This window comes from Oreochromis niloticus, linkage group LG17 (assembly GCF_001858045.2).
Source record: "Oreochromis niloticus isolate F11D_XX linkage group LG17, O_niloticus_UMD_NMBU, whole genome shotgun sequence".
Taxonomy (NCBI): Eukaryota; Metazoa; Chordata; class Actinopteri; order Cichliformes; family Cichlidae; genus Oreochromis; species Oreochromis niloticus.
The window spans coordinates 14,190,811-14,204,568 of NC_031981.2; the positions used below are offsets into that span (position 1 = coordinate 14,190,811).

At 39.4% G+C, this 13,758-nt stretch overlaps 1 protein-coding gene across 2 annotated transcripts; it reads right to left on the minus strand.

Moving 5' to 3' along the window:
* Positions 1–1,172: 1,172 nt before the first annotated feature.
* On the minus strand, positions 1,173–6,631 carry rad51ap1 (RAD51 associated protein 1). Of its 2 annotated transcripts, none has more exons than XM_005456671.3 (9): positions 6,348–6,631; positions 6,197–6,243; positions 5,084–5,213; positions 3,443–3,549; positions 3,277–3,360; positions 3,057–3,191; positions 2,783–2,968; positions 2,565–2,702; positions 1,173–2,466 (listed from the first exon to the last, which is right to left on the minus strand). In XM_005456671.3, the coding sequence occupies exons 1-9, from the start codon at positions 6,362–6,364 to the stop codon at positions 2,339–2,341; spliced, it is 972 nt and encodes a 323-aa protein (XP_005456728.1). In that variant the 5' UTR covers positions 6,365–6,631; the 3' UTR covers positions 1,173–2,338. The 2 variants fall into 2 exon arrangements, with proteins under 2 accessions (XP_005456728.1, XP_003452090.1); XM_003452042.4 differs by having other exon boundaries at positions 2,565–2,705.
* Between the last annotated feature and the right edge of the window lie 7,127 nt (positions 6,632–13,758).

Genomic DNA, 13,758 nt, shown 5'->3' on the forward strand with positions numbered 1-13,758 from the left:
TGTTTCACCTGTATCCTGTTATGCCTCTGGCTTGCCGCTGCAAGTTATATGGAAGAAAATACCAAAAAGCCAACTAATAAATGAATAAAAAAAATCAAAAGAGCAAGTTAGGAATCTAAGGAGTTACAATTTCTTTATGTGTGACTATGATTTATCCAACAATGTCAAAAAATATCACATCCAATAAGAAAAAAAGGGGATATTTTCTTATGTGTCATTAAAACAGGCTGACTGTGGGAGGAAGCCACGTGTGCCTGCAGATAACCCATGAAAACACAGGGAGAAGATGTAGTCTCCACACAAAGACCGCAGACTGGATTCAAACCCAGGACCTTCTTGCTGTAAGATAACCACCTATCAAATAACTATTAGCATGATTAAAAAAATACACATTGCAATCACAAGTGGTGTCTTGTGTTATGATGACTGGAGGCAAACAAGATTCAGTTTGAGCTTTAATTTAAATCAAGGCTCATTTTCTTAAAATTCATAGTAGCGTATTGTACTTTCATTTCTTTACTTCTTTGTGTATTAACATTGGTTCACAAGCTACTGTCCAGAAACATCTCCTATCCATCAACTGTCAAACTAATTATACTACTGTGCAAACATCTTGAGCCACCTCTCATTTCTGTATATTTTGCCTCCAAGGAGCCAGACCTTCTTGTAATTTTTTTACAGTGGTCTTGAGCAGTAGTTCTCAAGGCTTTCTGAAAGCATGCTACATTTCTTTCTTTGGACATTGGCTGCTTTTTCATTCATTTTAACTGCGTTGCAGATTTTGTCCATACACTTGTGCACCTGACTCGCTTCATCTCCACATACTGCTTCTTTTTATTTTTGGTTTAGTTTCCATCGTCAAAACTGCCACACACAAGAGAAGACAAATTATTGTTGTCACAATATTACAACTGTGCCTTTGAATTCCTGGTATTCAAACTTAAGCCAATACTGCTTCTGTTTGGTTGGTATCCTGTATGTTAAAGACTTCTTAATATATTTGGTAAACATTGAACAAGGAAGGTCAGGACAATCATCCTGTGCATAGACTATTGAGGTGTTAAGTTTATCCACCTTTGTGTATTCACTTTTCAGCCATAATTCTCAGAGTTCCAGAGGCACTGACACGTGACTGTTTGTTATGGCCTTTGCAGGCCTGCACACTGCATGAGTGTGTGTTGCCTCACTGTTGAGCTCAGCTGCCAGTCATTTTCCCAAAGGAGCCAGTGTTCACCTGGCCCCACTCGGGAATCAGCCACCAAAGTATAAGGGTTGGGTCAATTAGTAGAGCTATAGTGTTGTGCTTTGTTTCAGGGTTAAACCTTGAGATAAGTGTTGTTTTTTATGCTTTTTAGTTTGCTGGCAGCAAAAGAGTTATCCTCTTTCTGTGGGGACATTTGTAACAATGATGCATGTGTACAGACAATTATCAACCAGCACATTTGTGAGTGGATGGCAGAGGATGAGGATAAAATACACAGTTTGGGATAAACAGTCATGTGAAAACATACAGTAGTACAATCTTATTTATTCCAAAGTAAGTAAGAGGGAAAGTAGAAGCCAGGAGCTGCTAATCAAATGCACTTAAGTCATCATTCTCAAATGTAAGCACCTCTATAAAAGATGAGGTTTTGGAAGTTTGCTGATCCAGCAGCCTGTAAAGCAATAAAGTACTTTCTTTTTATGCATCTAGTGAAACAAAATAACCACGAATGGAATTAAGGAATTACAAACAACACTTCAATCATAATGCAGGCAGTGTCTGTCGTAAATATATGACATCAATTTTCAAAAGATATTCCAGCTTGATGTAACCATGAATAATACAGTGGCACTAACTTGTAATGATGCATGACTGATGCACTGGCTTTGCTAGAGGACTATGTAAAAGGTTATGAGGCGCTCTGTCAGCCATTTTTGGCTAAATGTGTTTTTATTATGGTTCCTGTGCAGTTTTAGAAAAAAAGTTAACAAGTGTGGAAAGGTAGCACACCCAGGTAACCTGTTTTCTATGTTTATTTAAATGTATGTACAAGATTTACAGTGTTCACACACTAGAGCAAAAATGTGTTTTGAGTGGAGGTAACATGACACAATTCAGGACCAAAAAAAAATGACAACTCAGACATGAACTCACACTTTCAGAATTTAACCTCAAATAGCATCCAGGGGTAAGAGGACACCCTTAAGCTCCATCAGCTTCAGGGTGAAGACCCTCTCAGTAACACGCATTTTGTATCACACTAATAGAAATTAATATTTAGAAGTCTTTGCCTAAAAATAACTGAAAACTTTAAAAACACAACATGACCTGACCTCTGACAGCAGGTCAGTTCAGTCAGTGGCTTGCAACACTAGGGTGCAAAGGTTTGACTCGAACGAGGCGGGAGAGCCCGAGCCGCAGACCCTGACCCGGAGACTTCACTGCTGGAGTCTGGGACGTGGAGGGACTTTTTCCAATTTGAGCTGGGAGGAAAAAACACAAATAAATTGATAAATATGTTAAATTGAGTTAATTTTACAGGAACATGTTCCAGCTATACTGCTGTTCAGTCATTCAGTACCTGGTGGGTTCCACTTGGGCATTTTTCCTGCTGCTGGGCTCAGAGAGGCTGCAGGCTTCGATGTGCAGACTGTGGAGGATGACGCGGGTCTTTTAGAGGCAGGTTTGGCTGTTGGAGGTGTTGTCACTGGGGTAGAAGCTGCTGTGAGAGGGAACAGCGCTCATTCAAATGTGAAATTATGACTTGCAGACAAAAGCTGATGATCCTCATGGGCGTACCTGCTGCTTGCGATTTAGGCTTTGATGGTTTCGATGGTTGCTTTTCTTTTTTAGAAGCAAGAGTCTGTTTGGTTTTTTCACTCTTTGTTGCTTTTTCTTTCTTTTTAGTCTTGCTTGCTTTCTTTATTGTGAACTCCTCATCTTCGCTCTCAGATGGTTCACTGAAATCTTCATCGCTTTCTGAATCTGCAAAAGCATTATTGTTACTTTAAAGACACAAAAACAAAGAGTAAAAAATGCTCAATAGCTACTTAAAAAGCTATGGCAGAGTAACCTGGTGTCAGTTTGGGTTGATAGTCATCATCATCATCACCATCCTTGTTTTTCAGCTCCTCAGTAGCTTTGGAGGCAGCCTTTCTCTGCCTGGCAGGAGCAGGCGACCCTTTCTCTGATGTGATTTTGTCCAAACCTGAAGAAAACCCATAATGGTATTAAACAGAGGGAAGGAAATTAAATCTCCAACTACATAAATGAATAAACCTGCTGGACTTTACCCATAACTGCACCATCCACACTGCAGTTGGACAGGAGCAGAAAAGCTGGATCTGTGTTTTCATCTACTGGAAATTTGACATCTCCTGGATAAATTTATGAGGAAATTAAGCCAACAGCCTTTTAATCACATGAAATTTAATGATCTTTTTAAAGAACAAATCATACCTTTACTGACAGGAGACTGGTCCTTCACTTCCTCTACATTATTGAGCATGGAAAGCGTGATGGCTGCTTCGAGATCCCTCTCATACAGCTTTTCGTCCAGTGGCTTTCTGCACAAATGAATCAAGATTCAATCCATGTTAGAGATTTTCACCTATGAGCATTTCTAATGAATAAAACTGATAAAAATGTAAAAGAAAAGACTACTTTTCGGTGACATTTTTTAAAATTTAACTCAGCATAATCAACATTTTGTTTTGATTTAGCGATTATCCCCACTGATTAGCCAGTCATCATTTTATCAATGACTTTGAATGGCTTTACTATTCAACCACCTTAATGAGTTAAAGCATCACAGCGAGGCTTTAACCCAAACATTTATCCGCAGTCTGCAGTATATTCTTTAAAAGTGACTGCTTACCTTCAAGCTGACTGCACACCCAGTGCAGCTCTCGGTCTACACTAACAGTGATGAAATCAAAGTTATAATTTCCACTGCTTATCTCCTAAGCTTAGCTACTCATCTCAACAAAATATGAACCCATTTTGAAAATCTATTAATGCACTGGTGCTAGACCCAAGTATTACTTTTGGACTGGTATTTCTTTACATATCATATCTACACCTACAACAAAAGACCAAAAATCTGTGAGTTTAATCCTTTTAATCATCATGTGGTGCAATATTGTCATCACTAGGGCCACAATGACTGAGATTAAAATAAGAAAATGTTCAAATTCATTAGTGAATGTGGACAGTCACCTCAAATCGCCTTGAGGTGACTGTTGTTGTGATTTGGCGCTATATAAATAAAACTGAATTGAATTGAATTTCAAACCACAAGACCAGTGTTTCCCAAAGTGTGGCCTGCAGCCCCCTGGTGGGCCTTGAAGGTAGTGCAGGTGAGCCACAAGAATCTGACCTAAATACTACGTTATTCTTAAATGTTGGGCCCATTTTGGATCTTGGATGCATCTTATAGTTCATTGGTAGTGAGCAAAAACTATACTAGTGTCAGCAGCTGTAACTTCAGAGGATCAACTAAAAGGAAACACTGCACTGCACACATTTACAGTACTGTGCGTGTGTCTATTTGTTAAGATATTTGCCTACTGACAGTAACCAATGCAAATGAACTCCTATACATGACCACTTCATGCTGCTCAAGGTGGATGACACTGTGCATCAACCAAATGCTGACGAGTTGAGAAGTGTGCCAAAACAGGGAAAGGAGCGACAAAGGAACACAAAAAAAGAAAAGCAAAGGTACAAGATGAAAAGTAAAGACAGTGGCTGCAGTGGACACTTGATTATTTTTAATGCTCGGCTTCACTTCAGCTCTTTTGTGCTTTAGAACTACATTCTTAGCGGATGGCGGATGAACCTAGGGCAGCACAAGCAAGAGTAACCCACAGAGTGGTGGCACCACTGCCCCCTGCAGGTAGATAGGTAACCTGTAGCTGCCTATGGATAGCTAACGGACTGAAACATAACTTCCCCACATTGCAGGACATACACAAGTGGTGCGCCCTCTGCTGGAAACAAACTAAACAACAGTAAAACTGGTAACATTTATTCACAACAGGTTTCATGAGCCCTCTAGCCTGATTGTCACAGCCAGTGTCAGATTAACTCGCCACCTACCTGTTCTTCTGGCTCGATTGTGAGGTGGCCTCTTGACTGGAGGACTTGCTTAATGATTTCTTCTGTTCTTCTTTCACATCCTCCCTGACCTTTTTGCTGGGTGGGGCCTTCACACAGGCAAAATCCTCATCTGTCACAAAATGAGGACAAATGACAAAGATACCACTGTTAAGACTGGAAAGTGAGTCCTTTGGATTACACATGTGCACCCTATTGTACTACAGGTTTTCCTGGAATTTAAGAGTCTTCTGCAAAGCAACAGTATCTAATAGCACGTTTTTTGTTGCAATGTCCTTTTCCTGATCACACCACTTTGTTTTGCACGAAGTGACACCACTGCAGTGAGTGCGATTTATCAAGTTAACACAAGACATCTAAAGTAAATAAAATGTAAAGATCACTGTAAAATTTCCAACAGATCCGTCATAAAGATGTTAATATTTCTGTGCTCATCAATACACCCACTGGCACAGCGTGTGGATGTCTCACCTTTTCAAAATAAAACAAAAAAAACAAAAAACAGAAAGAAAGATGGTCTTCCGTGTGGAAAAACCTCATTCTGAATACTTAAGATCAACCTGTTATTATAACATTTAAATACTTCACTTAAGGTGGGGCCCACCACCTTTTCACTCTGTTGCCCACAACATACATACATACATACATACATACATTTCTTTGTGTATTTTACCTTCCTTCCTTCCTTCCCTTATATATATATATATATATATATATATATATATATATATATATATATATATATATATATATACACACACACACACACACTCACACTCACACATTTAGCCTTTATCATAAAGCAAGTCAGTAGAACTTGCATAAAGTTTTTAATTTATTTATTTAAATTTGTATGCAGTTCTACTTTCAGTTGCTCCCTTTAGGCGTCTCCACAGCAGATCTGCCCCATCTCACACTATTCCCAGCATCCTCCTCTGTCACACCAACCCTATGCATGTCAGCCTTCACTACATCCACGCATCGCCTCTGTAAGACTATAAAATGATGACATGACATGACATGCTATGCTATGCTATTTCTTCATCACACTGTGGATCAAATGGGCCAGGATAACAGATTTTTAATTTAACTCACCATCATCGAAGTCCTTGCTCTCACAGTAATTCACAGTCTTTGTCTTCCTGTGTGTCAACAATTAAAAAAAACAAAAAAATAAATTAAAAAACATTTTTTTAGCATCACCACAGATCTAGTTTACCAGGCATAGACAAAAGCAGTAGCTCACCTAGATGGTCGGTCCATAGCTCGCTTTTTAGTCAGCTAACAATAACCGCATTGACACGGCTAATCAGCACTACTCCCTCCAGCTGAGTGAAGTCGACCAAACTTTGACTTTCGATCTCCACACGATTACAAAAAAGTTAAGGTGTCACTTATCGTGAATGAGATCCGTAAACTATATAACTTTAGTTACACAAGCTTAACGTGAGGTACGTCGGTCCCCCAAGCTCTCAAACAGCCCGCCTGAACAGACCAGAAGTGACGTCAGTTGTTTACCAATCTGACGGAAACTGCAAGCAGATTCGTTTATTTCTAAACAAAGCAAAAGAATACAGAAGAAGAGTCCGTTTGTGGCAGCCCGTTTTAATCTTTAAAATCAGAAATAATCAGAGAGCAATAGATAATTTTCTGTTTTTCTTTTTAATTCGTTTTTTAAGGTGTCGAATCTGCTTCTCTCAAATAGCTTGGCGCAGCTTTGCTAATTTCGCCCGGCTAACAATAATAAATGGCTTGGTACTGTGCAAAAATCTTGTGCCGCCCCATTTTTTATCTATAGTTTGATATGAAAATGTGAATGGATACAGCAGTTTATTAAAACGTGTGTAAATGCCGTATATAAGGCAAAAACAGAGTTTGAAAGTCAATATTTGGTATGAGCACCTTTATTCAACATAGCCTGAACTTTCTTGGACAACCTTTCTTGTTTATTCTTCGGGAATAGTTCTCCAGGCTTTGTGAAGGACATTCAGACCTCTTCTTTGGATGTTGGCTGTCTTTCGTTGGTCCCACTCTGTTTCAGTAATGTTTCAGTCCGAGCTCTGGGATATGAAAAGCCAGGACCTTTCTATCTAGGTAAGATCGGGATTATTGCCATACTGCAACATTAAGCTGTTGCCAATCAGATGCATTTCAGATGATATTGCAAAATCTGACGGTACTTTTCTGCAGTTATAAGTACATCAATTTTGACAAGATCCCCAACAGGTTGAAATGCAGCCCTAAAACCATTACAGCCTCCACTGTGTTTTATGGATGGTTGTAGATGCTCACTGTTGGACACTCTCTTAACCTCCTGACAACAGCTCCAAAAATTTGAGCCAAAAATTTCAAATTGTATTCATCACTCAGTCAGACCTGTTGTCGCTGATTTTTACACCTTTTGAGGAGTGGAATTATGGATATATTAATTTACATTTTTTACTTTAAATGACCAAAGACTTGTCTTTTTTTCATATTTTGCTCTTCTAGATAATCTTTGTTTTTTGTATGTTTTTTCTTACAGGTGTGGCAGAAGTGATCCATTGCATTTCTCTGTTTGAGCTCTACCCTTTTTGTCACGGTTCTGGGGCGGTTCGACCCAGCATTCTGAGTTTATTATGTTTTGGTTTATTCTTGAATGATCGTTTTGCTACCTTTGTGATTTGTTGGTTATTATTTGAATTCTATGTTTCTGTTTATTCATGTTTAAGGATTTGTTCTTTGGTTGTGTCTCACGTTTAGTATAGTTCAGGTTCCATGTGCTATATTCTGTCTGCCTCTCAGTGTCGAGCCTGCGTCCTTGTGTAGTGTTTTCTTGTTCCCTGTTTTATTGTGAAGGTCTGCGTCTCATGTGAGTGTGTTCAGTTTACCTCCCTTGTCTCCTCTCGTTAATTACTCCCAGCTGTGTCCCCCACCTGTGTGTAATCTCCCTGTGTTTCTCTGAGTGTATTTAAGTCGTGTCTTCGGTTGTAGTAGCCGCTGGTCCGTCTGTGTATCTACCATGTTCTATTTGTGTGTTCTCCCTGCTGTCACCATCATATACCATCGTCTATCTTCCTTCATGTTCAGGTTCGTGTTCAGTAGTTAGTTGTTCCCAGTGTAGTTTAGTTCATTCTCCGTTTGCCGTTTGTCTATCTTTATTTTGTGTTCAATAAACCACCTTCACACCTTTACAAGTGCCTGCGTTTGGATCCTCCTTTATTATTTCCACACGGCTCATCTCACTCGCCGTGACAGTTTTATCATATTTTCTCCCCCTTTCTTTTTTTCTTTGCCTTTTTTCTCCTGCCTGTCAGCTTTGGCATTGTCATATTACTGTATATATGTTCTGTGATACCAGAAATAATAATAATAAGAAACAAATAAACAGATAAAAGAAATAAACAAAAGGAGCTATAGAGAAATTATAGAATTCATCTTAGGAAAGTGAACGTGTTTAGAACAACATCGCATTCAGGTCAAGACAAGCTTTTAAAAAAAGAAAAAAAATAAGACAAGTGCAAAAACAACTAGTCACTGCTAACATGCTCAAATGTATACACAAAAATTAGTCGTGAAAGACACCAGGACCCGGTGTTACTGTTTTCTTTAAAGAAAAACAAGCCCACAGTAGTACATAGAAGCTAACAGAGTAGAATCACTATCACCACATTATTGTGTGAGGGGCTCTTTATGCTGGTTTTTGCCAATTTCTTCATTGGCTGTTGCTGTTTGTCATAATTCTTAAATGATAAAAGAAGGATTTTGTGTATTTCCTTCTTTTTACAAGGTGGATCTTTGCTCTTGCATGTACATGACAGCTGATGCTGGGGAGTAACTCAAACTACAGTGAGTAATATAACAAATTACTTTCTACACAGAGTAAATAAAGAATCTAATCATATCTTTGGGAATGATTAATAGAAAGGAACTCAGAGACTGCAGTTGTGGTTCTATTGTGTAGTTGTTTACATATTTGCCTGACAAGTGAAAGATTGCAGGAGGAGACACAAATCCTTTGGGGATTGTTTCAGAAATAATATCTGGTTTAAAAGAAAAAGCCAAAATTCAATATGCGGGAACTAATCAAAGATTGTAGTTGTCCTCTAAGCCCAAGACTAAATGACCCAGGTTTACAGTAAATATAGTGACCTGGACTTTTCCATCAGTTTGTGTGAATTTTATAATCCAGTAGACAAACAGGCAAACAAAAGCCATATTTTCACCCAGAAAAAGAAGTCTTAGGTTAACCTTTTTCTTTTTCAGTGCACTTGCAACAATTTGGAGAATTCACTGACAGAGAGCTGACAAACGTCTTTTTTTTTTTTTTTACAAATCATTTAGACAAGAAACTGCTTCAGTCTAGTCCGGGGTTAATGCAGAAGATCAGCTCTTAGTTAAGCAAAAGTTTTAGGATCTGAAACTTTAGCTTTTGAGACTTTGGGATGTAACATATGCTACCTGCCACCTCATGTCTTACTTCCCTTAATATGCCAAATTAGTCTAAAGTAGTTATTCATTCCACACCTACAGTACCAGGCTGCCAAACCTAAGTTTGCACAAGTGCAGATGTAGGTGTGTGCGGGGGACTAGAATGAAGAAACAAACATCACTTACTTAAAAATATATGTGGGTAATATCTTTAAAATGGTCTAAAAAAAGTGTTTTTAAACTGTCAACTGTGCTAAATATATTTCAGATCATAAACATCTCTCTGGAAACTTGTGGTTTCTGGACTGCATCTTAGCCATCATCTTGTATGAAAGTTAACTTTGAGGAGGCATTTCTGCTTCTTTATTTGCAGGCAGTGACAGTATCAGTCGTGTCAGACAAGTTACCAGCAGGTGGCAGCATAATGCCTTCTGGTTCACAGAGGTACAGACTCTGACTGGCTGATTGACATGAACCTGACACGTCCTCAGCTACTCAGTCGCCCACACTCAGGGCGGAAGCAATCACGGCTCCCTCTAAAGTGCAGTGAAAGTAAAATCACTCCATTTTTACTGCACTTTCAAGAGAAGAGCAGCTGCCCCGAGGGTTGTCATTTTCTAGTTTGTGAGTGGGTGGCTGTCGGCTGCGGTTTGTCACACAGTGGACCTTGAGGAACAACCAGGGATGTGATGGTCCACTCCTTTGGACCCAGACAAGGGAGGAGAACATGCATCCACGGGGCCAAAAGGCCCTGTGGTCACGCATTCCTAAACTCCTCCAGCACTGCCTACAGCCACGACTAAAATATCAGATCCAGTCATGCAAACACTGCGGTCACAACATAACGCTTCCATTCACACATATATACATGCTTATATTGTATTTATTCCAGCGCTACAAATGACAGGTTGAGCACACCCCTGCATTCTCTTAAAATGCCGAAGTTAATCCTGAAACGACAGTCGCGTTTCTCTGGCACTTCTCCACATATACATCCGTTTATAACTGTAGGAAATGTTTAGAATATATGCTGCTACAGTTAAAATTACCATGTCTCCAATCCTATATGTTCCCAAACAAAGTCACATGACCACTAAAGAGGGAAAGACTGTTACATAAACTAAAGTAAAAGTAGAAATATCCTGTTAGTGAGTTTAGTGGCAGTTACATGGGTTTATATTGTTAAGCTGTGTGATGATAATTTGTCTTTAAAAAAGGTAATACTGCACATTTCTGCATGTTTTAGTGGTGTACAGTCTGTGAATTAATCTCAAGGTTAAAATGTCAAAAATGTAAAACATAAAGATAATTATTTTGCATTTTAGACTGCAGTTATAGTCGCTCTAGTTCATAACAAACCCTGTAACAAAGCCCAAACTGAGTAACTGTTTTACAGCCGTTGGCTCTATGCATGAAAGACATGAGTAAAGAGGTCCAGAGGGACAAGGGAAATTTGGAGTAACTGTTTCTCTAATTTCCTTATGCAAATTAATCCTTGTTAGATTTAATTTGTGGATTATGTAACATATTTAACAAATACATAATGATTGTTTTTTTCTTTCTCTGGCAACACTAGGCAGCATTACTAGGCTATTTTGGAACAAGGCATCCAGTTGGGTTTACTAGCCTAGTTGGCATCTGTGAGGTCATCAGTGGTCTTAATTTCAGCTTGTTAGTTGGAAGTGGTCAGGAGGCAGTTTCCCCCCCCCTCAACCACTGATGTGAATGCCATCATTATGCGCTCTATAGCATCTCAGAGTGGTAGTTTGTGTGGGGCTCTCTGAGTCCTGCACCCATCCCCCTGTATGGTTGTTCCGCAGGCGGAGACTACAGTGTTGTTATTTACATTCCTCACAGGGCAAAGAGAAACTAGACTGCTTCTGCACTATTAAGATATTTTAGGAACATTGAAAAAATATAGTGTTGTGCACGAATATGATTGAGTACTGCTGTTAATGTAACAGAAGTACTCCATAAGAGGTTATTTGTCCCTCCAAGCTGTGTTATTATGCTGCAAGCCGGGCATATTTTTAGCTACTCGTGGGGACAAAATGCTCTGTCTGAGAGAACATTCATAGGTCGGGGGCACCAATTATTTACAAGCCTCAAACTAAATTTGTCTTGATGGGCTCTTAGTGTTTCGGATATCCGGCGTTGCAGTTGTGTTGTGCTGTTTGTTATTGTAACCTAGAAATGGCCTTGCATCTTCAGACGTGGAGCGGCGGCGACCACAGCACTGCCACAACGGCCACAGCTTTAGCCAGGGGATCAGAGTGGGCAGACAGATCTGTCAATCAGTGGCTTCCGGAGTTTGTTGTCTTAGACCTCGTCTTCTTAACTGCATGCTTTCGCAGAATTTTCTCTTTTTTTTTAGTGTACACATGCGGCGGCCACAAAGCTAATTGCAAGGGAGATGAGAGGCCGCAGAGGAACAATCGTGAAGAGATTTTAGGACATGTAGGCTGCGTACACTGACAAGGCAAACTGACCTGTCAGTGTGTCCAGTTAAAAGTTATGATTGTTTAAAGCATTGCAGGATTAAAAGATCAGACAGTGTTGGTTAGAGGATGTTAAAGGCTTATAAACATTTAAAAAATAAAGCCAAAATAAATCCTTTGTAATCTACAGAAAGGTTATGGCTTTTATGATGCTTTATTTTCATACTATCCGGTCACAAATTGACATCATATCTTTTATATTTCAGTGCATTTGTGTTTGTAAGTCTATTTCTCATTACTCTGGAATGGTCACTAGTCCAGCACAGGGCCAAAAAAGAAACTGGTCACACTCACATCCACACCTATATGTCCAGTTTAGAATCACCAATTAACCTAACGTGCATGTGAGTCTGTTCTTTGGGCTCTTCTTGGAAAACTACTTATAGTGGTAATTATGACTTGGATATTGACGGGAACACTTATTATAAGTTGGACAGTTTAGAAACTTGTAATTACAACGCCGAGATGACATGATCGCAGACAGTGTGGCTTTTTTTTTTTTTAGATTTGTCTACTTGAGGGTTAGAAAATGGTGAAATATTTTTGAAAGATCGGTCACTTGGCAGATGTAGCTGACTGTAGCAGAAAGAAATGAGCTTGGAGAAAGAAAAGCAAACCAGGCTTTTTCTTATTTCTGCTTATTAGCCATTACTACTACTGCTCAAATCTCCAACCCGTGGGTAATCATGGTTAATTCGGATTCCAGGTTATTGCAAGGAAGGTGAATTTATGAAATGCGTAAGATAAAGTTATTTCCATGGGCGTTTTCCTTAGGGTGGTACCAGGTCAGTGTATGATGCTGTCATGTCAATATGGAACAAAATCTCTGAGGAATGGTTCCAGCTTCTTGTTACCACCAATGTGTACCTAATAAAGTGTCCAGTGAGTAATATAATGTTAAATAATCTCAAAAATTCTTGTAATCATTGCAAATGTAAAACAGTTTTTAAGTTTTGAAAAGTGAACTCCATTTCACATGCCTCAAACTATTTGACTTTGCAAAGGTTAACTTAAAAGATGTGTGAGACATTGTTCTTTATTTCCACCTCTTAAGACAATAAATCATTTTAATGACTGTAAATTGATTACATTTTCTTAGCTCCATTACCTCGCTTTAACCTATTTTCAAGCGTTTTGGTATTTATTTGTGCCCCCCTCCCCCTTTTCCCTGATAGCACCTCATTTAAAAACTCCTAGGAACGCCCCTGTCCAGCCCGCTTAATTTTTTTTACCTTCTAAAAAGCTCATGTCATGAGTCCAGCTCTGTTAATACTGAGTATCGAATCACTGCTGCAGGGTGCTTGCAAGAGAGAAGAAAAGAAAAGGAGGGTTTCTTTTTCATTTTAGAAAAAGAAGTTTTTTACAAGTTCTTATGTGCTGAATCATTGTGACAAGACGTTTTTGCTTATGTTTTTGGGGCAGCGTTACTGACGATATCAGGCCCCAGAGGGGGAATCTGCAGTATGATTACATGTGCTGACAAGATGGTGGGGATAAAAACAGCATCAAAGGGCCGGCAATAATTCAACGCTGCCAGTTTTACACCGTGACACCATTCAAAATAGCATCTGTAACACAGCATTGTTTCCTGCACTCTGGCGTGGCACTTGAAGGGCACCGGGGGAGCAGTCTCATTAGGGCGACCTTTCAACAGGCGGGTCACAGGCAAAAGGAGACAAGCACATGAGACCTCAGTGACTTATGTGTCGTCGTGCCTGGGATGCAGCGCTCTCACTCCCGTCTCATTGT

Bases quoted from the DNA above. Each gene is read 5' to 3' on its own strand.
- rad51ap1 (XM_003452042.4), bottom strand. The intron at 2,969-3,056 runs GTTACTCTGCCA...ATGCTTTTGCAG, and splicing joins TCAACCCAAACTGACACCAG to ATTCAGAAAGCGATGAAGAT. The intron at 2,467-2,564 runs GTACTGAATGAC...TTTTCCTCCCAG, and splicing joins GCCCAAGTGGAACCCACCAG to CTCAAATTGGAAAAAGTCCC.